The 20,964-nt window shown below is 42.7% G+C and overlaps 3 protein-coding genes across 10 annotated transcripts in view; 1 reads left to right on the top strand and 2 right to left on the bottom strand.

The window, feature by feature from the left end:
- The window catches only part of patj (PATJ crumbs cell polarity complex component), a 135,591-nt gene extending 128,423 nt beyond the window's left edge, over positions 1-7,168 (top strand). For all 7 annotated transcript variants that reach the window (XM_044198942.1, XM_044198943.1, XM_044198936.1 and 4 more), the window contains 3 exons: positions 826-929; positions 1,030-1,153; positions 1,953-7,168. In XM_044198942.1, coding sequence (XP_044054877.1) covers positions 826-929; positions 1,030-1,153; positions 1,953-2,099 — 375 coding nt within the window. In that variant the 3' untranslated portion in view covers positions 2,100-7,168. The remainder of the gene's footprint in view (positions 1-825; positions 930-1,029; positions 1,154-1,952) is intronic.
- A 2,541-nt stretch (positions 7,169-9,709) lies between these two features.
- On the bottom strand, positions 9,710-15,094 carry pdzk1ip1 (PDZK1 interacting protein 1). 2 transcript variants are annotated; one of them, XM_044198976.1, is made up of 5 exons: positions 14,948-15,094; positions 13,480-13,565; positions 11,338-11,464; positions 10,767-10,892; positions 9,710-10,174 (listed from the first exon to the last, which is right to left on the bottom strand). In XM_044198976.1, the coding sequence occupies exons 2-5, from the start codon at positions 13,544-13,546 to the stop codon at positions 10,102-10,104; spliced, it is 393 nt and encodes a 130-aa protein (XP_044054911.1). In that variant the 5' UTR covers positions 13,547-13,565; positions 14,948-15,094; the 3' UTR covers positions 9,710-10,101. The 2 variants fall into 2 exon arrangements, with proteins under 2 accessions (XP_044054911.1, XP_044054910.1); XM_044198975.1 differs by lacking the exon at positions 14,948-15,094 and having other exon boundaries at positions 13,480-14,938.
- A 109-nt stretch (positions 15,095-15,203) lies between these two features.
- Positions 15,204-20,964, bottom strand: part of nwd1 (NACHT and WD repeat domain containing 1) — an 18,003-nt gene continuing 12,242 nt past the window's right edge. Inside the window, exons 12-19 of the mRNA XM_044198944.1 lie at positions 20,957-20,964; positions 20,365-20,628; positions 19,690-19,780; positions 19,330-19,478; positions 18,421-18,694; positions 16,893-17,446; positions 16,500-16,605; positions 15,204-15,760 (exon numbers count right to left, since the gene is read on the bottom strand). The exon at positions 20,957-20,964 is cut by the window's right edge and continues 192 nt beyond it. Of these exons, the coding sequence (XP_044054879.1) occupies positions 15,450-15,760; positions 16,500-16,605; positions 16,893-17,446; positions 18,421-18,694; positions 19,330-19,478; positions 19,690-19,780; positions 20,365-20,628; positions 20,957-20,964 (1,757 nt within the window). The 3' untranslated portion in view covers positions 15,204-15,449. The remainder of the gene's footprint in view (positions 15,761-16,499; positions 16,606-16,892; positions 17,447-18,420; positions 18,695-19,329; positions 19,479-19,689; positions 19,781-20,364; positions 20,629-20,956) is intronic.

Raw genomic sequence — 20,964 nt, 5'->3', positions numbered from 1 at the left:
ACCAGGACTTTGTATTGTTTGTGTTTTTGTTGGGGGGATATCCTGCTTTTAGTCCAGAAACACTGGATCCTACATTTCCCACAATGCACCTGGGATAGGGTCTTTCATTAGAGCCTCCCTGCCTGATAAACAGCCACATCTTTTCGAACTCCACACCTCCGGTTTGTAACGCAAGCTGGATGATGTCACTGTGACATCAGCAGGCCACAGACGACATCACGCAGCTGTTTTCACAGGCTGCTGCTCTCTGAGGTCACCGGCGCTTTGCTTTAAATGCAACTGAATTATAGTATTAAATATAGTAGTTTTCTGTTTCTGTTGTCAGACAACCGCACGAGCGTGATAGATACAGACAGATAAAATCATTATTTTATAATTATAAGGTCGCCTAACAGAATCGGTATAAATACAGGTTAATGGCAACAGCAGTGGCGTGAGATCGACTACACTGACATTCAAACGAGAGATCGCAGGAGGCCTCCGACTCCTGGCGGGGACGGAGGGCCAAAACGTGCTTTATAAAGTTTACCGACTCAACGCGCATGTAGGGTGGTCTGCGCACTGCTCAGGACGTCCAGATAAAAGACGTCGTGGGGTAATCCAGTGATTAAACTGAGTAAAGTAAAACCACAAAGCATCCGTTACCGTCTAAATGAGCTGCAAACGTGTATTTATGCTGTAAAATATGAAAAATGGTGACAACCCAAACTATATCATAAATGAGGCTGCTGAAGAACAGATGCCGCTTTGAATTGAATCAGTTAAATTCAGTTAAAGCAACTAAATATCTTTCTGTGTGTGTGTGTGTGTGTGTGTGTGTGTCAGGTCGTAGCGGACACCAACATCAGCGCCATCGCCACTCAGGTGGAGAGTTTGTCCAGCAGCTCCAGTCTGTCGGCCAACACTGACACACTCACAGCAGAGCCAGAGTGAGTACACACACACACACACACATATAATGACAGGTGGCGCTAACCTGAATCTGACCCTCCTCCTCCTCCTCCTCCTCCTCCTCCTCCTCTTCCTCAGGGGCCCGCGGCCCCGCAGCATCAGTCTGGAGAAAGGCTCTGAGGGACTCGGCTTCAGCATCGTCGGAGGATTCGGCAGCCCGCATGGAGACCTGCCCATCTACGTCAAGACCGTCTTCAGCAAGGTCAGAACCTGTCTTCGAACTTTGGACGGAGCCAGGCTAGCTGTTTCCACCTGCTTCCAGTCTTTGTGCTAAGCTAGGCTAACCAGGGCCCGACTCCAGCTCCGTACTTACTTGTGTAAATCTGTTGCTAGGAAACATCTGTAGCGCTGTCCAATCAGGAGCGATCAGCTGCATAAACATGAATTCACAGTAGCATCACAAGCTAGCACAACTTCCAAACATTACAGTTTTAGAGGCTCAAAAGAAATATCTTTAGTAAATGTATTTGTTTTATTTCTGTCTGCAGACATGGAGAAATCAGTGTTTCAGAGTTAGTAGTATTCATACAGTTTATAACGAGAGGGAAATATCCAATTATGCTAAGCTAACTAACGTTATTTACTCATTTAGCCAAACGTTTTTAGCAAAACGTTTCATATTTTGAGGGTGTGGTGTGTTATTTTAGTGAAATGTTATTCAAAATCTTCCAGACTGACGTCATTATTAAACATTTATTTACATTATTTATTTTAAGTTTCAGGTCAGAGACGTCGACCGAACCCCAGATCACCTCTGTTACTCTTCACTCTAAACGGCTCAGGTGTTAGCATGCTAACGTTAGCTTTGTCAGTTGCACCTGGCTGTAAATATTTAGCAACAACTAATCTCTACGTGAGAACTAGTTCACGAGGTGCAACCGGTTTTTACTTTGATAAAACTCTGCTTAGCAACACTGACGTCAGAACGAGGCTCAGTGAACGCTGCAGCCTCACTGGGACGCCGGCGTGGCACTATCACGCCGTGTTGGTGTGTGTTTCAGGGCGCGGCGGCGGTGGACGGGCGTCTGAAGCGAGGCGACCAGATCCTGTCGGTGAACGGAGAGAGTCTGCAGGGAGCGACACACGAGCAGGCGGTCGCCATCCTGAAGAAGCAGAGAGGAACCGTCACGCTGGACGTCCTGTCATAACACACACACACACCTGATAGCATACACAAATATGAATCACCTGCACACACACACACTAACACACACATATATATATATATAAACACAGAAGCTCCTGCGACAGGATCAGATAAATCACACACACACTTTGACTCTTGGACTACGAATCATCACGGATCGTGAACTCTGAACTTCCCAACGTGCAAAAAAAGAAACAGCATCAGACGGTGCCAACACACACACACACACACACACACACTTCCTGTGTGGGCAGACTGGTGGGTGAAACCAGTACACACTGATGTCAGCATGGCCAGATGTGTCTCAACACATTCTGTACCTGAAACAGAGTTTCTCAACCTTGGGGTCTGGGTCTGTATTTGTTTGGGTCCGAGGACGGTCTCAGGTGATCTTGGCTGGTCGTCTCGTTGCGATATCTCAACAGCTACTGGAACATATTTGCATGAAATTTGCAGTTTGTGTAAAATTCTGCTCCCCGGATGATCGTTTTTAAAGATTTTTGTAACCCCTGACTTTTCTTAAAGCACCATCATCGGGACAAATATTCCCCTCACACACAAGAAATATCAATCTAATGTGCAGATTATGAGGAAATTCCCTCCCGGCGTTCTCCTTTTTTGTCTCGCCTCTGTACATTTGTGAAGTGCGTTCATAAAGCCTCAGAATAAGTCCATTTTTTTTTTAGCGTGAGTTGATTTTCAACTGTCTGGAACCAATTAGCATCTGTGCTCACCTGCTCGCGTCTTTCCATTGACTTTGTATGCAGCGTGACGTTTACCGTGTTCAGAATATTAGTTTCACGTGTTAGCATGCTAACATTTGCTAATTCGCACTTAACACAACAAAAGGAGAATGTCATTCGTTTTGCAAGTATTTGGTCAAAAAGCAAATTGAAATGACCTGATTAAAAAAAAAAAAAAAAAAACATTAAGTCGAACAATATATTTACCTTAAACTCTATAACGTAACATAACGATGGACATTTTCACATAATTGGCAGATTGTTATAAATATATATAAATACTCATCATCCTAAAATTGATTACAATTCATCTTGTGGGGAACATGAACTAAATTTCACGGCAATCCATCAAATAGTCGTTGAGATATTTTAGTCTGAGCCGCGATTGTCAACCTCATGGTGGCGCTAGATGAAAAGTCAGGATCATGAGCGTCAGTGGGGCACCGTGAATGTCAAATCCGTGCATCAGTTGTCAGCATATTTCAGTCTTAAGACTCTTAAACATGGTGCCACAAGCCGGAAAAGGTTGAGAAACTCTGTTATTAGATCCACTTCCTGTTCAGAATATAACCTAAAACAAATAACTGTCAATATGGAGTCACGATGGAGTGACATTTAAATCCAGCCTGCACTAGTTAATACAACTCTACAGACACAGACGAGGAGGTTTGTTTTCACGGGTGAAAAAATCATGTTTATAATCCAGAGAAACAAAAGGGAAGTGTTGGTGAAAAAGATGTGACTGACACTGCTGCACACGTTAGCTTAGCATCTCCTCTGTGGTAAAAGACTGGTTAGCCGTTAGCCACCGTGTAGCAGTTATTGTGAGTGTGGAAACCACCAGACAGGAGAGTGTGTAAACTATAAACACCACCGATCATTAGATCTGTTAACGTGCCATGCTAAGTAGCTAGCCGTCAAAAAGGTACTTTTCATTTTCAAACATGACAATGACAATTGGGTTTTACAATTGTAATTTAAATTTTGTCGATTCAAATTTCAATTTGATTGAATAATTTCCTTTTAATATTGGCAGTCACAGACTTCCATATGAAAAAATGTAAAAGCACATTTAGGAAAAGAGGGGAAATCCACTGTGACACGTGGTTATGAGATTTTACACGCTCCCTGCGGTGGATCGTCCCCTCGGGTTCGTTGCTTTCGGTTTTTACTTTTCGAAGAAAATCTAGGTATTAACAGGTTTTTATTTCGAACATTAAACAATGATTAAACCGTGTAACCTGCAGTGTTTAATGTAACACAAATCTCTTTAATGATGACGACTGGACCGGTTTGCTCAGTTTTTGCTCATCAGAACCTGTAAAAATCGAAAACAGTGAGCCTTAATTAAAACTTTCTTCCATAACAGACGACATTAAAATGTTCCTTCGTGATGGAGAGATACTTGGTTATCAAAGTTTTTCTATATACGCAAACATTTCCTGAAGTTTTTCATCCGTTAAATACCATTAAATCAGAGAATTCAGCCTGTTAAAGTGCTTTAATCTTCTAAAAAGTGCCATCATTTGATAGAAATTAGGTGTAATTGTTTTTCAATCCAGTGGTGAACATTTAATTTCTCATACACTCACGAACATACAGATATTAAAAATGAAAGTTTAAAAACTCAGATTTTTCTTTCAGTAATGAATCCATGTAAAATCCACATAAAATTATATAAATGTTAAATACTCATGTGACTCTCAGGACTTGGAGACCCCCTGTCGCCCCCAGCAACAGATAGCGTCTTCCACGTGATTGTTACCATGGAGAGAAACATTTTCGAATGGTCTCCGTGGAGATTTAAAATAATAAAAAAAGGCTTTCTAGAAGCAGGCGTGAATAAAAGCAACAGGCCGACATTTAGTAAAACTCTCTTGCTCTCTGTCGTCTCCAGATGGACTTCAGTTTCACCTCTGCGTGTTTAGCCTAGCTTAGCACAAAGACTGGAAGCAGGGGGAAACTGTTAGCCTAGCTCCTTCGAGAGAAAAAGATCCACCTTCAAACAACTCCAAATTTGTCTAATTTACATGTTGCAGTGCATTCTTAAACTTGTAATTTTATTAAATATATTAAGGCTTTTATTATATTAAGGGTTTTCTTGGATTAAGGGTCTTTTAGGGGGCAAACACACCTTAAAATGTGCCAATTAACACTCAAAGCACCCCTGAATTTGAACCTTAACCTACCTTAAGTTAAGGTGGAAATTAAGGTTGGCTTTGTTACATGGAAAATGCTACAGGGTTGACCTCATATTTGGGTCAATTAATAGATTCTAATATATTAAGGGGTTTTTAATGGGTTTCTGCATGGATTAAAGGGTTGAAAAATAGCGTTGAAGCCATCTCTGAATATTCACCATAATTGAAAAATTAAGGCCCTTTTAAGGTATAAAATAATATCTATTTCCATACAGGAAACCCAATGAAACAATTTTAATATATTACAACCCATTATGCTTAATTAATCCAGAGTAATGGGTAAATCAATGGTATTTTAAGGTGTAAAAAAACAAAAAGGTATTCAGTGTCATACTGAGGGACTTTAGAGATGTGTGCGCAGTCACTGAACAAATAGCTCCAATGCTAACAGCTGAAAAAACCACAATGTCTCCTGTTAACATTTCTATTTCTACAACATTCAACCTGTAAATCAAACAGACTTGGAGGTATTGGATTTTTTTTTCCCTCTTTTGATGGAGCTAGGCTAACAGTTTCCTCCTGCTTCCAGTCTTTGTGCTAAGCTAGGCTAAACACGACCTTTTTCTGGCTTTGTCCTCTGATAGCCGGTTACATTTTGGAAAAAAAAAGACTTAGATTAGCTCCAAAGCTAACAAATCTCTAATACATATATTCGTCCTCACCCCTTTTTTTTTTTTTAAGGTAGCTGCACATAAAATCCTTCCTGAGCTCTCAGTAACGACTAACTAGTTTCTAACTAGTGACTAACTAAATCAGGTCATTATAACTTAAGAAACGTCTCAGCGAGTCAAGACTTTAGTCATGTGTAAATCTGTTGCTAGAAAACATCTGTAGCGCTGTCCAATCAGGAGCAATCAACTATGTAAACAGGAAGTCACTGTAGCATCATAAACTAGCACAACTTTCAAACATTACAGTTTTAGAGGCGCAAAAGATAAATCTTTGTAAATGTCTGTATTTATGTAATATTTCTGTCTGCATACATGGAGAAATCTGTGTTTCAGAGTTAGCAGCATTCATACAGTTTATAATGAGCGGGAAATATCTGATTATGCTAACCTAACTAAAGTTATTAGCATAACGTTTCGTGATATGTTGTTATTTTTGTGAAATGTAATTTAAAATCTTCAAGATTTACATCATTATTAAACAGCATTTATCAAGACTTTTTTTACTCAGATGTTAGCATGCTAACGTTAGCTTTGTCGGTTGCACCTGGCAGTTAGTGGCTGTAAATAAAACTAAAACTCGTACATTAGAACGAGGCTACATTTGAATTTACGAAGAGCTGCTTTAATTGACTTCAGGTTCCTAATTTTTAGCCATTGCACTCTTAATCTGAGTTGTATTAATGTATGGCTTTTGTTACCTGCAAATGTTGATAGCTAACCTAAATATATTTGAGAAGGGATTCAGATTCGATGAGTGGATTTGATGAAATGCTGCCGAACACCAACCTTTGTTTAGACAGAGAACAAGAGGATTTACCAAAATGTCAGACTGTTGCTTTCAATCTAAAGATTTTACAACGCGAAGGTAGTTGTGTGTTAGCAAAGTTTTGCTAACGTCTAGCATGATCCCGCCGTACTGTGTTCCGATATTTAGATGCGTAATTGAACTATTTAGCAGCAGCTGTAGGCGTCGGTCTCAACAACGAAAGGAGAACAAAATGGTGTGTTCAGAGCCGAGCTTCGGTCTCAGCGGGACGCTGTACTTTATACATATCAATCAAGTGCAAAATACTTTATGTTCAGCTTTTTATGTCATAATTACTGTCTTAATTTTTGGTACTTATTTGTAGATGAACTGTAATTTATTTTTTTGATCTTGCTGGAAATTAACAATGTATTTTTTTTTGTTGTTTTATTATTATTATGAGCACCAATATGTTTTACCAGTGTCTGAATGGAAACCCTGCAGCTTTGATTTGCCTTCACACGATCTCATTCAGAGTCGCTGCCAAAAAAAAAAACAGCCCGGGTTGCACTTTATTACACATAATTTCTTGATAATTTCCTCAGACGTTTACTGGAAAGAACTACGTCATTTGGTACTATTTATCGAGAAAATAGAGATAGTGTTCAGTTGAATCTTTTAGTCAGAGCACAATAAATGAAGGAAAAGAACAACTGCTTCACCTGTTACTTGCTGGAAAATAAAATTATGAGGACATGAAGTTGCAAAGTGGGAGGAATTATTTAATGCGCCCCTGGTTCCGCATTTAAAAAGTCCCATTCGTTTTTGTTACGTGACTCACAGTTGGGGCACTTAGACTGCTTGGATCGGCATAAAACTCTGCTCGAAAATATCTGGCTCTTTTATTTTAAAAAGTCAGGCTCGTACCTTTTTGTTTTTATCAACTCTGTGTGAAATCGGAGGAAGTCAAAAATGTTTCTGCTAATCTTTAAACATGCTAACGCCAACATATGGGGGATATTTAGTAACCGAGATGAAAAAATGAAAGCCATCAGGAGAGCGAGACTCCGTAAAAGCTCATCACATGTGCTGTTGTGCTACAGGCAGGTGCTGCTACTCTCCTATGAGCCCTATTATTGTTCAGCCTACATTAGTTTACACTTTGTCATGTTGTCCCCATTAAAGCAGCCGAACCAGCAGTCAGCAGCTCCTGTCTGCAGTGGACCCGTGGACGGACAGACAGCTGTCTCTGGATCACTGTGAGACTGAAGGAAACTTAGAAACGTGATAATCTCAGGCAGGTTCTGCAGCCGCTTTCTTCTCTGGAGGTTTATTCTGGAACGCACTTTTCTTCATGTTGTTCCAGTTCATCGAGCCGTGATGCTAAAATCCCTTTAAAGAGATCAAACACAACATCCACCAGTCAGATCCCTGCTGCCCTTTTCTATTACTTTACTCCTCCGTCTTATTCTTCCTTCTGTCTCCTCCGGCGTTCCTTTAACGGGTCGATGAGCTTTCTGTAGCTTTTTATGATACTGATTATGACTTAATGCTCATAAAATTTAAACTCAGACTAATCTAAAGGATTTTAGGGTGAGCAGCATTCGGCAGGTTTCACAGACTCGACTCTTCGTCTTCGAGCGTTGGACACACGTGAAACATCAAACTGCTGAAGCTGTAACTGTACAATCGTAAGTTTATGTCATACTTCACACACTGAACCGGGTTTTACAGTCTCGGATCCAACGTCTCCCCACACAGGTCAGTTTGATCATTTCATAGATATTGATCCAAAGAGGCTCTCTGTTGTGACTCTGACAGCTGAACGAGCTGTGAAAACGTTGTGAATGATCTTCCTGTCTGTTCTGATTATTGATCATCTGTTTGATTTGTGCTATCTTATCTGTGTTTTATTAAAATGTAAAGAGAGCACAATCTACCTCGCTGGAGTCTTCCTGAGCTATAATCTGTTTTGTCCTCCAGAGGAACAGCAGGTGTGCGGCCCTGCACAGGTGCGAGAGGTCACCTACAGGTTTCTGATGCCTGCAGCTCCAGTTTACTGCTGAAGATTCGCAGTAACCACAGACGCTGGACTGTCCCGCTGTCATCACAGACACGTGAACTAACCGCAGACGCTGGACTGTCCCGCTGTCATCACAGACACGTGAACTAAAGCGCCAGCGCTGGACTGTCCCGCTGTCATCACAGACGCGTGAACTAAAGCGCGCAGACGCTGGACTGTCCCGCTGTCATCACAGACACGTGAACTAAACGCAGACGCTGGACTGTCCCGCTGTCATCACAGACACGTGAACTAAACGCAGACGCTGGACTGTCCCGCTGTCATCACAGACACGTGAACTAAACGCAGACGCTGGACTGTCCCGCTGTCATCACAGACACGTGAACTAACCGCAGACGCTCGACTGTCCCGCTGTCATCACAGACACGTGAACTAACCGCAGACGCTGGACTGTCCCGCAGTCATCACAGACACGTGAACTAACCAGAGACGCTGGACTGTCCCACTGTCATCACAGACACGTGAACTCACCGCAGACGCTGGACTGTCCCGCTGTCATCACAGACACGTGAACTAACCGCAGACGCTGGACTGTCCCGCTGTCATCACAGACACGTGAACTAACCGCAGACGCTGGACTGTCCCGCAGTCATCACAGACACGTGAACTAACCGCAGACGCTCTACTGTCCCACTGTTATTACAGACACGTGAACTAACCGCAGACGCTCTACTGTCCCACTGTTATTACAGACACATGAACTAACCGCAGACGCTGGACTGTCCCGCTGTCATTACCGACACGTGAACTAACCGCAGACGCTGGACTGTCCCGCTGTCATCACAGACACGTGAACTAACCGCAGACGCTCCACTGTCCCGCTGTTATTACGGACACGTGAACTAACCGCAGACGCTGGACTGTCCCGCTGTCATCACAGACACGTGAACTAACCGCAGACGCTCCACTGTCCCGCTGTCATCACAGACACGTGAACTAACCGCAGACGCTGGACTGTCCCGCTGTCATCACAGACACGTGAACTAACCGCAGACGCTCCACTGTCCCGCTGTCATCACAGACACGTGAACTAACCGCAGACGCTCCACTGTCATCACAGACACTGGACTGTCCCGCTGTCATTAGACACGTGAACTCACCACACAGTGTTTAATTATTACTCACAGCTCATTGTTTCATTGATCAATAATGAGAGCCGACACATTACTTATTTGTTAGAAGAGAGAAGTTGTTAATGAACACAGAGATCACGGGACAGACAGCTGCTTTTCCTCTTGACTGCTCTGAAACACAGATCTACTAAATGATTAATAATCCATATAACATCATGAATTTTTCTGCATTTGACGATTACACTGAAAACAGAAAAACATCTGTACAGAAGATATTTGTAAGTAAATTCAACACGGATGATATCTGAAGTTGTTCATAGTAAGCTCCGCCCGCCGGAGGGACAACAGGTACGACAAAACAAAGACAAAATAAAAAATCTGTAACTACGTTTTTTCTATAAAAAATAATTTTCTGTGTGTTTTGTGCCTCTCAGTCCACAGCTGGGGAGACGACGTTCAGACAGCCAATGGGAGCAGTGCGGGACGGTCACAAGGAGGTAACTCTGTCGTCAGTGCTGTCAGTCGCCGGGTTGTCGAAGGCGTTCGTGTCTTCTTTGCTCCTGAACGACAAACAAACGCACACTTTGTTAAAACTTTAAAACTGGAGTTGTGATGATAATGCCTGGACTCCAATATTACAGAAGACAAATGCGTTTCAGAGCAAAATACTGAAATATTTCTCTCTCAGAGCTTAAAATTCGCATAAAACCTGCAGCTTCAGCCTCCCGTTAGAAACTTTACGTCCTCGGTTGTTAAATGATGTCGTGAATCTGATGGTTTCTGCAGTTTTCACTCGTGTGAGGGAGGGATTTGATTCAGTGCTGATTGATCGTTAGCAGTGATGATCAATAATTCCCTAAATGTGAGATAGTTCTGACAGGTCATGGGGTCTCTTTTTTCTGTTAAAGTGAAATGGTACAAATAATAAAATGATGATAGACTTTATTTAAACAGCACTTCTCAAAACAAACATTTTATTCAGCAGCTGTACGACAGTTTGCCCTCGTTGAGCCTTTTGAGGGATTATTCGGTTTTCTGCATCTGGAAACTTTAACTTTTAGTGACGGACGTATCCAGAGGCCCTGTTCCCTCCAGGACCTGAATAATTCCCACAGTGGCAGAAATAATGTAAAGTATTTAGTCTGGTCCTACCTGACCATGTCCAGGTTGGTCTCGTAGGGGTTTTCGTTGCTCTCATAGGGGTTTTCGTTGCTCTCGTAGGGGTTTTCGGTCATGGCGCGGTCATTTTCTCTCAGTGACTCCACACTGGTCTTCCTCCTGCAGACAGATGCATCATATTAGGACTGCATTATTAAACATTATGTTCTTTAAATCTATAGATTGTTTTGTCTATAAACACAACCCTCAGAAACATTTAGTCCAGACTGCAAAAAGAAAGTCTATAACGTCTAAATATTGGGATTTTTCAGCATTTTCTTTCCTCGGTTTAGGGCTGTAACTAACGATTACCATAATTATTAAATTAAATTTATTGTTTTGTCTCTAAATTGTCTGAAAATAATAATAATAAATGCCCGTCGCTGTTTCTCAGAGTCCAAGACGACTTTTTCACGTCTTGTTTTGTCAGACCAGCAAACCAAAACCCCAAAATACTCAGTTTACGATATAAAACGGAGAGTATTTGTCATTTGTGATCGAATCGTTTCAGCGCTATATTTTATAATCTGATATACATTATGTGAATGTTAACCCCCTGACGGACCTGCTGGACTCCTCACACCAGGCTTTCTTCACCAGGAGGCCGACGAAGCTGAGGAAGAGGAAGGCGGAGACGGCGATGATGCCGGTGAGCCACTGAGGCAGCAGATTCTCGCTGATCTGAGTCTGAGCTGCAACACAAACACACAGAGAGGTCAGAGGTCATCCAGACTAAGGTGTGAACTTAGTCTGGATGACCTCTGACCTGGTCGGTTTTATATGTTGTAGGTTTTTTAAGAGTCACTCAAATAAACCTAAAAGTTTTCCAGCAGTGTTAACAACCAGCCGCCTGCTTCAAGCTAACTTGAACCAAACCGATCTGTTAGCTAGCCTAATCTACACTGTTTGAGCTAAACTGTTAGAATAGATTAAGTTCAGGTTATCTATCTAATCAATTTCAGCCGCTAAAATAAACCATTAGCTGACCCGAACTGGACTCTTTCAGCCTCTAAAATAAACCATTAGCTGGCCCGAACCGGACTTTCAGCCGCTACAATAAACCATTAGCTGGCCCGAACCGGACTCTTTCAGCCGCTACAATAAACCATTAGCTGGCCCGAACTGGACTCTTTTAGCCGCTAAAATAAACCATTAGCTGGCCCGAACCGGACTTTCAGCCGCTACAATAAACCATTAGCTGACCCGAACTGGACTCTTTCAGCCTCTAAAATAAACCATTAGCTGGCCCGAACCGGACTCTTTCAGCCGCTACAATAAACCATTAGCTGGCCCGAACTGGACTCTTTTAGCCGCTAAAATAAACCATTAGCTGGCCCGAACTGGACTCTTTCTATGAAACTGAAGTCCTTAATATTTAACCTTTAAAATGAATTTACCTATTATTACTTAATAATAATAATAATAATAATAATGTAATGAAGTTAATTTAAATGGGATTTTAAGGAGATAATTGTGATAAATTAAGGTCTTTTAATGCATTATCTGCATGGTTTGAGGGGTAAAAACAACATAACATTGACCAAACAACAAGTAAGCAACCCCTTAATTTATCTGAGGTGAAAACTTTGGGAAACTGTGCAGATAATCCAATAAAAACCCCTTAATATATATTACAATCCATTATTAATCCACAAACTTTGGGGCGAAACCCTGAATCCGCACTTTAATTGAAAAACTAAGGTAATTTTAAGGTACAAGTTAATGTTAGTTTGTGAATGTTAAGGGGTTTTTACCCCTTAAAATGTTACAATCCATTAATTTGGACCAAATCTGGATAAACCTGTTAAATACCTGCTTAAAATATTTCAGAGCCCTGACGTAAACCAAAATCCCTTAACCTTAATAACACCTGATCATTAAGGGACTTGTCAAATATTTTTAAAATGAATGTGTAAACTAAGAGGAATTAATGTACACCTTAAAATCTACTTAAGAGCTTTTAAATTAAGTGATCTCTAAATAAAGGTGTTTTCACAGACAAACTAAGGATGGATTGAAGGTATTTTAAGGGATTGTAAGTGAAAGTATAAAGTAGCACAAATGAAAAGTACCTCAGATTTGTACTTGAGTATGTATGTATTTCCACCACTGTTGTACAGAGTTTATGACCACAATTATGATATTAACAGGAAATAAAAGCTGCTTCCTTGTACACTTATTATCTTTATCATCGATTACTTTTTCAATTAATCCAAACAAAGTTGGAAAAGAAAATGCATTTAAAAGTTTCAAACTGCTTATTTAGTCAAAAACCCAAAGACATTCAATTTCCGCTCGCGTGAAGCAGCAAAACTGGAACCAGATGCTATTTTTTATTTTATCAAAAAAAAAAAAAAGAAGCTTTTTAAACAATTAAACCATCATCAAAATGTTCTACAGCTGAAACGCTAAGTTGATCGTAGCAGATTCATTGTTTTATTCATTTTTCTACCAAACAGTCGCTGGTTTTATCTCTTCAGACGAGCGGATTTCATGTTTTTCTTCGTCATGTGTGATAGTAAACAGACTCTTTTGGACTGCTGGTTGGAAAAATTATAATAACTTCACTCCTTTCTGACATTTTATAGAAAAAACAATGACTCGATTGATTGATTGATGGTGAAAATATCTGTAGTTGGGGCTCTAAACGCTCACTACTGTTTTTCCTGGATTAACTGACTGTTTGTTTTTACAGCGCAGCTCGTACCTGTCTGGGCCGCCACCGCTCCGACTGTCAGCAACAACCAGGACGTCGCTGCACAGAGTTTTCCCATCGCTGGTTCTCCGCTCTGACTGAAGAGAAAACTAAGTTCACAAGAGTTAAACCTGAAGCTTCAGAGGTCGACTTCAGACTTCAAACCCTGAGTGTGAAACTAGCAGCAGCGGCTCAGGTGTTGTTGGAGTGTCAGGTGAAGCAGCAGGCCACTGCCCTTCTGTTAATGTTTAACTCAAACTCACAATACAAACTGTGATTCACAGGAAAAGCTTTTATCTGCTCTCTGACTTTATGGCACAATCAGGTTTCTGTTTTCTCTCGGGTGGAACGAACCGTCGCCTTAGAAATCTACCAAACGCACTCCAAGGTTTCACTTAATTATTGTTTGATAGTTAAAAGGCAGCGTGACTTAAACCTACAGTCCACTCCTCCTCGGGTTTGTTTCCATCTATAAGTTTTACTAATTCCCCGTTGTTTTAGTTTTAGTTTGATTTACTCTGATTAAAAACTCTCTAAACAGAAGAAAACAGCGACACATAAATACAAGTGATATAAATGTTATTGTCTTTCATTTATATACATTTAACCAATCTAGCAAATAATGAATTATGATTAAACTGGTTATCATAATAATCACCTATAATTTCCTTGTTATATAAAAGTGTTTCAAACTAATATTTCCAATGTCAACAATGAGCCTTAAACTCGTAATATATTTAATTTCTTTACTACAAACAGATGAAACAGACACCTTTTACTGCTTTATCTTTGACTGGTGATCAGTTCAAGCGTCTTTTTAGGAGAATTATCTTGTTTTGTTTTTTTTGGCCCCGAGTAGTGTCTGCAGGCTTCGTCGCAAGCTGCACGTCGCCTGGCAGGCAAACTTCGGGGCAAAAGGCCTGAAAATCACAAATGCTGTGAGCAAGAAATAAAATAAAATAACACAGTGATGAACTGAGAGCTTCTCCCATCTGGAGTTTGGACCGTCAGAGGACACAGTTCAGTGATTTGTAGTGAATGATTCAAACGCTAACTCGGCACTGTGTAATGATGCAAAAAAGACTGAGGCTAATGTTTGATCGTCTGACTGCCATTTCTTTTATCTCGACTCTCTGATCGATGTGGGCAGCGATTCATAGGTCGGTGACGCTAAAGGCTAACAGGTCCCAGGCAAAAAGTCAGCATCCTCATCAGCTGACGATCCATTAACAGGAAAAACGTTATGTTTGCTAACTCTCGGCCTTGGATGTAAAGCGCGGTAAGGACTGTAGGTAGTAAGCTACTTAGCTGGACATGCTAACGTTAGAGCAGATAAACGCGCTGTTTAATCCTTACAGTGTTTTAAAATATGTTGGGTTCTAGCAGAATTTGAGGGTGTAGTTACTCTTGAAGAAAGTTAATTGCGTTGCAATTTTGAAACTACTTTATAGGAATATTCCACTGAACATCAAATACTCACCCCTGAAGCCTGGAGGCTCTGAACAGTTTGTAGCTGGCTTCTTCAGCGGACAGCAGCAGTTACAGTATTCACATGTAGTCCATACAAAACATGTCAAACCACCTCTGCCCATCTTAAAGCTATACTTCATCTAAAACGCTCATATTTTTGCTAAAATATGGCTAAATTGTGTAAATGTGTTATATCTTCACATTTCTTTCCTCGCAACCTTCCTAAGCAGGTGCGTTCAACAAGCGAAAGGAAGTATTTAGCCTTATTTTGGTAAAAATATGAGGACGCTTTAATATATTTTTCATATTATAAACACGATCCAGGATGTTTACGGTATATTTACAGTGTGTGATTTCTGTAGTTATCATGTACATTAGTCCTGGTCACAATTAATTAATTTCTTAAAATTTCTTAACTGAAAATAAATGTTTCCTCATTTTCTTTTGAACCCCCCCTCCCAGAACCTCGAGGCCCCTGGAGGTCCTGTGGCCCCAGTTTGGGCCCCGGTGTCCTACAGTATGAGACAGGCGGAGGAGGGTTTGGCTCCGAGCATGCTCATGAGGTTCAGGTTTAACTGGGCCGGGTTGAAGTCCTGGAGGTCGGACACCGGGGCCTGCTGGCCGCCCCGGCTCTTCTCCCTGGAGGTGACCCGGTACTGGGCCTTGACGTTCCTCACAGGGTTGTAGTCCGGACTGACGCGGTCCGGGCAGTGAAACGCCTCTCTGATGACGCAGCCCTGCTGAGACAAGGCCACGAAGCCGTTCCTGAAGGTCACCATCCTGACGACGGGGGAGTACACGTACTGAACGCACAGCAGGTTTCCTGACAGGAAGAAACAAGAAGAACGAAACACCGCTGAGTGACGGCAGAACGGAAACTACGAGCCCGAACGGTCATTTTCTGTCACTCTGTGTTCATGTTAGACGGTTTGTCCATCGCTGTCATGTTTGGGGGACACAGAAGCTGTGGTAGAGGTTGTTAGCAGCAGTTAACGTAACGTTTGTCGTCGTCATTCTAATATTTCAGTTTTTTTTACCTGCCTTTAACACCATTTCCCATAAACCCACAGCTCAAGAGAAAACGCGAGTCCATGGACGAGTCGGGTGTCTGTGGACGATATTGTGGATATGGAAGAAGCCAAGTTACGATGACGTAAGTTTCATGGGAGGTGTAGTTTTTTTTATTCGCTAACAAATCGTTGGTTGGTTTCAGCTTCTAGCAGCGCGGTCTGTAGTAGAAATTTAAGGAACACTCTTCATTGTATTGAGGAACAGAAGCTAGACAGGAAGTGACGACATGACTTCGGCTCTCTATTTTTCACGGATGTAGCAACGTAGCTAGCCCTGATCCAGGACCGTTAACTACCCCAGTCCTGCATGGCTGTCTCCACTAACTCAGACATGTCAGTCACAAAATACAAACCCTAACAAATGGTAGGAAGTCGTCTTCGTGACTCAGCTGAGAAATAACAAAGATGGCGCAGGACTGCTTCCTTCTGCTCAGCAGTCAGAGCTGGTGGCTGAAGGAGACTCTGTTCATGTCGGACCACACCGGTACGTACCTGTAGCGACGTCCCAGACTGTGACGCTTCTGTCCTGAGATCCCGTGAAGACAAACTGGTCGCTGTCGGAGAAAGCAGCAGAGAGGACGCCCTCGAAGAAAAAGCCCTGAACGTCAACAAAACAGCAGCAGCAAAAACTCAGACTGAAGATCGGATTGTTTTACATAATAACATCGTTATTGGAATGAAAGTAAAATGTTGCCAAAAGTTAATTAATAAAGTACAAGATTGCTGATTTTTGGTTTGTGGGACGGCTGCCTGGAGAGCAGAAAGTAATATTTAAAACTGATCATTTGGAAAATGACCTGCAGTTATGTAAAGAGGACACCATTTGTAGCCAAAACATCAAACTTGGCCTCTGGTGGTTTATTGCAGATGTACAGTAGCTCTGACCTTGTACTCCATGGTGTGGTCCAGGACCAGCGGGTTGAGCGCCCACAGCCTCTGGACGGCGTCCTCGGAGCCCACCAGGGCGTGGGTCCCCCAGTTACTGGCCGTCACACAGGTCACTCTGCTGCGATGAGGCTCCAGGCTGGAGCCGCCGCCGCCGCTGAAGTCGTAGAGCTTCACCTCCCCGCAGCTCGTCCCGTACAGCAGCCGGCGGTCGGACAGCAGGGCCATGGAGGACAGCGGGGCATGGAGGAGGGACAGGGGGAAGCCCTTCAGGGGTCCCTCCACCGTGGGGAAGCTGTCTCTGGTGGTGATCTCGAACAGGCACACGGAGTCCTCGTAGGCCACTGCCACGTGCTTCTCCTGGGAGCTGACGGCCAGGCAGAGCACCCTGGAGAGGCTCTCCGGAGGGGGGATACAGAGCGTCTCCTGGGGCAGGGCTAACGGGTAGATGAGGACGGTGCCGGTGGTCAGACCGCAGAGCAGCAGGCGTTTGTGCTGAGCTAACTCCAGACAGCAAACCTCCGCAGAGACCGCCAACCGCTCCGATAGAGAACCTGCGGGGAGACCCAGGAGGAGGTTTCAAACATATTCGCTTCCATTTGTGAATCATTTTTAGTTTGGACGAACATGATTACCATAGGCAAGGTAAATATATACAGTGCCTTGCGAAAGTATTCGGCCCCCTTGAACTTTGCGACCTTTTGCCACATTTCAGGCTTCAAACATAAAGATATGAAACTGTAATTTTTTGTGAAAAATCAACAACAAGTGGAACGAAATTTATTGGATATTTCAAACTTTTTTAACAAATCAAAAACTGAAAAATTGGGCGTGCAAAATTATTCAGCAGGGACAGGGAAGATGGTTAAAATTGATGGGAAGATGGATGGAGCCAAATACAGGACCATTCTGGAAGAAAACCTGATGGAGTCTGCAAAAGACCTGAGACTGGGACGGTGATTTGTCTTCCAACAAGACAATGATCCAAAACATAAAGCAAAATCTACAATGGAACGGTTCAAAAATCAACATATCCAGGTGTTAGAATGTCAAAGTCCAGACCTGAATCCAATCGAGAATCAGTGGAAAGAACTGAAAACTGCTGTTCACAAATGCTCTCCATCCAACCTCACTGAGCTCGAGCTGTTTTGCAAGGAGGAATGGGCAAAAATTTCAGTCTCTCGATGTGCAAAACTGATAGAGATACACCAAGCGACTTACAGCTGTAATCGCAGCAAAAGGTGGCGCTACAAAGTATTAACTTAAGGGGGCTGAATAATTTTGCACGCCCAATTTCTCAGTTTTTGATTTGTTAAAAAAGTTTGAAATATCCAATAAATTTCGTTCCACTTCATGATTGTGTCCCACTTGTTGATTCTTCACAAAAAATTACAGTTTCATATCTTTATGTTTGAAGCCTGAAATGTGGCAAAAGGTCGCAAAGTTCAAGGGGGCCGAATACTTTCGCAAGGCACTGTATTTCCAAAATCAGTAACAATATGTTTCTTCTCTTTGCTCCAGCACTGACCTGTGTGGTTGTTCCAGCTGATGACCTCGGTCTGGCTCTGCTGTCGGACGTAGAAAACCCGATCTGCGTCTTTGGTGACGGCGACGTGGGCGCAGCCCGCAGGGATGTGGGCGCTGGGTTTGTGGCGGGTGTCGTATTTCAGACTCCACAGACGGACGGCGGCGGCGGCCGTCGAGGCTGAAACCACGAAGCCGTTACACAGAACGACAGAAGTGACGGCAGCGTCTGAACCGCACAGAGTGTCCAACAACGAACCGGTGATCACCGACCAGATCTGACAAAGACAGAACAGCAGGAAGGAGTTCTGGTTGTGACCGTCAGGGCTGGTGATTCATCTCACATCATTTCCTAAGCTGGAGTTGTATGAAGCCTGTTCTACCCTACAATATGTTAAAGAAACGATCCACTGACAATAAAAACTTTCACAAGAACGGAGTTAATCTGCAGTGGTTAAATGTGTGTATGTTGTTTGCCTGCAGCTGCTTCACAGTAAAAACCTTTTCAGCTACTGGGAATCTGAATAAGGGAAGCCAGAAAGAAGCAAGAGGCGCTACTGCAGGGCTCTTACTGTGAAGGACCTGCAGGGGCTCTTACTGTGAAGGAACTGCAGGGGCTTTTACTGTGAAGGAACTGCAGGGGCTCTTACTGTGAAGGAACTGCAGGGGCTTTTACTGTGAAGGAACTGCAGGGGCTCTTACTGTGAAGGAACTGCAGGGGCTTTTACTGTGAAACAGGTGCCAGGAATGAAATTCCATAGAGTTTGTGCCATGGAGATTTTAATTTGGCCGCCAAACACTTAGCATAGCATTGCTTGATATAAGTTTGGACGTTTTTTGATATTTATAAGGAAAAAGCCAAATGAAAGGAAGTTGAATGTAACATCGGTTGTCTTTTCTGTTCGTCTCTTACTCGTATGAGCTGGTCAGCGGCTCCGGAGGCGAGCAGCCTGCGGTCCGACGAGACGCAGGCTGACAGAACGCTGTCGTCGTGTTGGAGGTCGAGGAATCCGTCCACAGAGTCTCTGTCGACGTTAAAGAGGCTCAGAGTCCGATCGCTGCCTGCAGAGGACACGAACACAGATCGGCCAACTGTTACAACTGCTGCATTTTTATGTTTTTAAACATTTAAATCAACGCATTAAAAACCCTGTTGAATATGAGCTAATGTGAGTGAGCTGTGAGCGTTTCACACAGTCCGAGGCGATCTGAGAACCAAAATCAAGAAGGGTGCTGTGATTTAAAACGAGTGAAGTCAACATCAGCCTCGTACCTGCTATCAGTATTTTTTCATCTTCAGTAACTGAAAGCAAAGAAGGAAGCGGAGGGAACTCGACGGCTGTCCGTTTCCCCGTCCTGGAAATCTGCAGACAGGAAGGTAAACGTCATCGGCGTGACTCAGGATCGCGTGCAGCAGAAGTAAAAATAACCACGTTGGCTTTTTAATGTTAGAACAGCGTACTTGGGTCTGCCTCCCCCTACTGGTTCCTACGAACGCTGTCCCTCGACTAATGAGGCTGATTCCACCTCAGCATTTGAATTCAAACAGATATAAAACTTAACGTCTGATATAAAGAACATTTATTCATATTTGGGAAGGGAATTTGGATCCGAATACTTTTAGTTTTATTAAATTATTAGTTCTGAATTTGCATTTAATGAGATTTTTTTATTTACTTTGTTTTTTCCAAACATACACATACAATATTTGAAATAGAAACACCACTGTGTCACAAGGCACACACATTTTTTTTTATGCATAATTGATTTTTGTGGATGTTCAGCTGCTTCTTCATGGAGCAAACTATCCGAGTATGTTATTTTTAAATAAAAAAAGAAAGCTTCACAACTGCAGGTTTATTATTTCTCTCTGATCTAAAAGTCAGCAGACACGCTGTGATGCTTATTACACACCAAAAAGACCAGAACAGATGGATGAAAAACATACCCGATAGAGGAATCCTCCTGTAGAAACCACGAACACTTCCCCGCGTTTTGGTAAAGTAACAGAGTTCACGAGAGTCCAGCTTCTCGGTGAGTTTTCCAGCTGAGTCTCCGCAGCTCGAGTCCCGTTAACAGGATGAGATATTCTGACCAGACCAGAATCAGACAGAGAAACTACAGATTCTTCCAGAACTCCCAGAACCACCGACCCGTCATCGCTGCCGGTGCTGCTGAGGAGCTCAGCGCCGTCCAGCTTCCACACCTTCACCTGCAACAGCAACAAGTTCTGAACGCAGACGCAAACCTGTTCGCTGAATCAGCGTCGAATGAGGTTTTACTCGTCATGGGCTCTAATTTAGTGATTCAGGGTGAAGGTGCACTGAGCAACATTTACAGCAGCGCACACGTGATGTGGACGTGCTGGACGTGGCGTTCAGGTGAGATGATGCTGATGACCTGGCCTGATTTCACCTGATATCGCCCGCGCTGAAACTGTCAGCTGTTATCAGGGCGAGAAATGATGCGTTGGAGTATTTTTCTGCTTACTGAGTTTAAAGACGTAGATGAGTACACAAGCTAATCTCTAGTAGTAGTACCTGTGTCC

Source organism: Siniperca chuatsi, linkage group LG6, assembly GCF_020085105.1.
Source record: "Siniperca chuatsi isolate FFG_IHB_CAS linkage group LG6, ASM2008510v1, whole genome shotgun sequence".
Taxonomy (NCBI): Eukaryota; Metazoa; Chordata; class Actinopteri; order Centrarchiformes; family Sinipercidae; genus Siniperca; species Siniperca chuatsi.
Note: the sequence above shows the minus strand (reverse complement) of the source record. Positions and strands in the feature narration are given on the sequence as shown.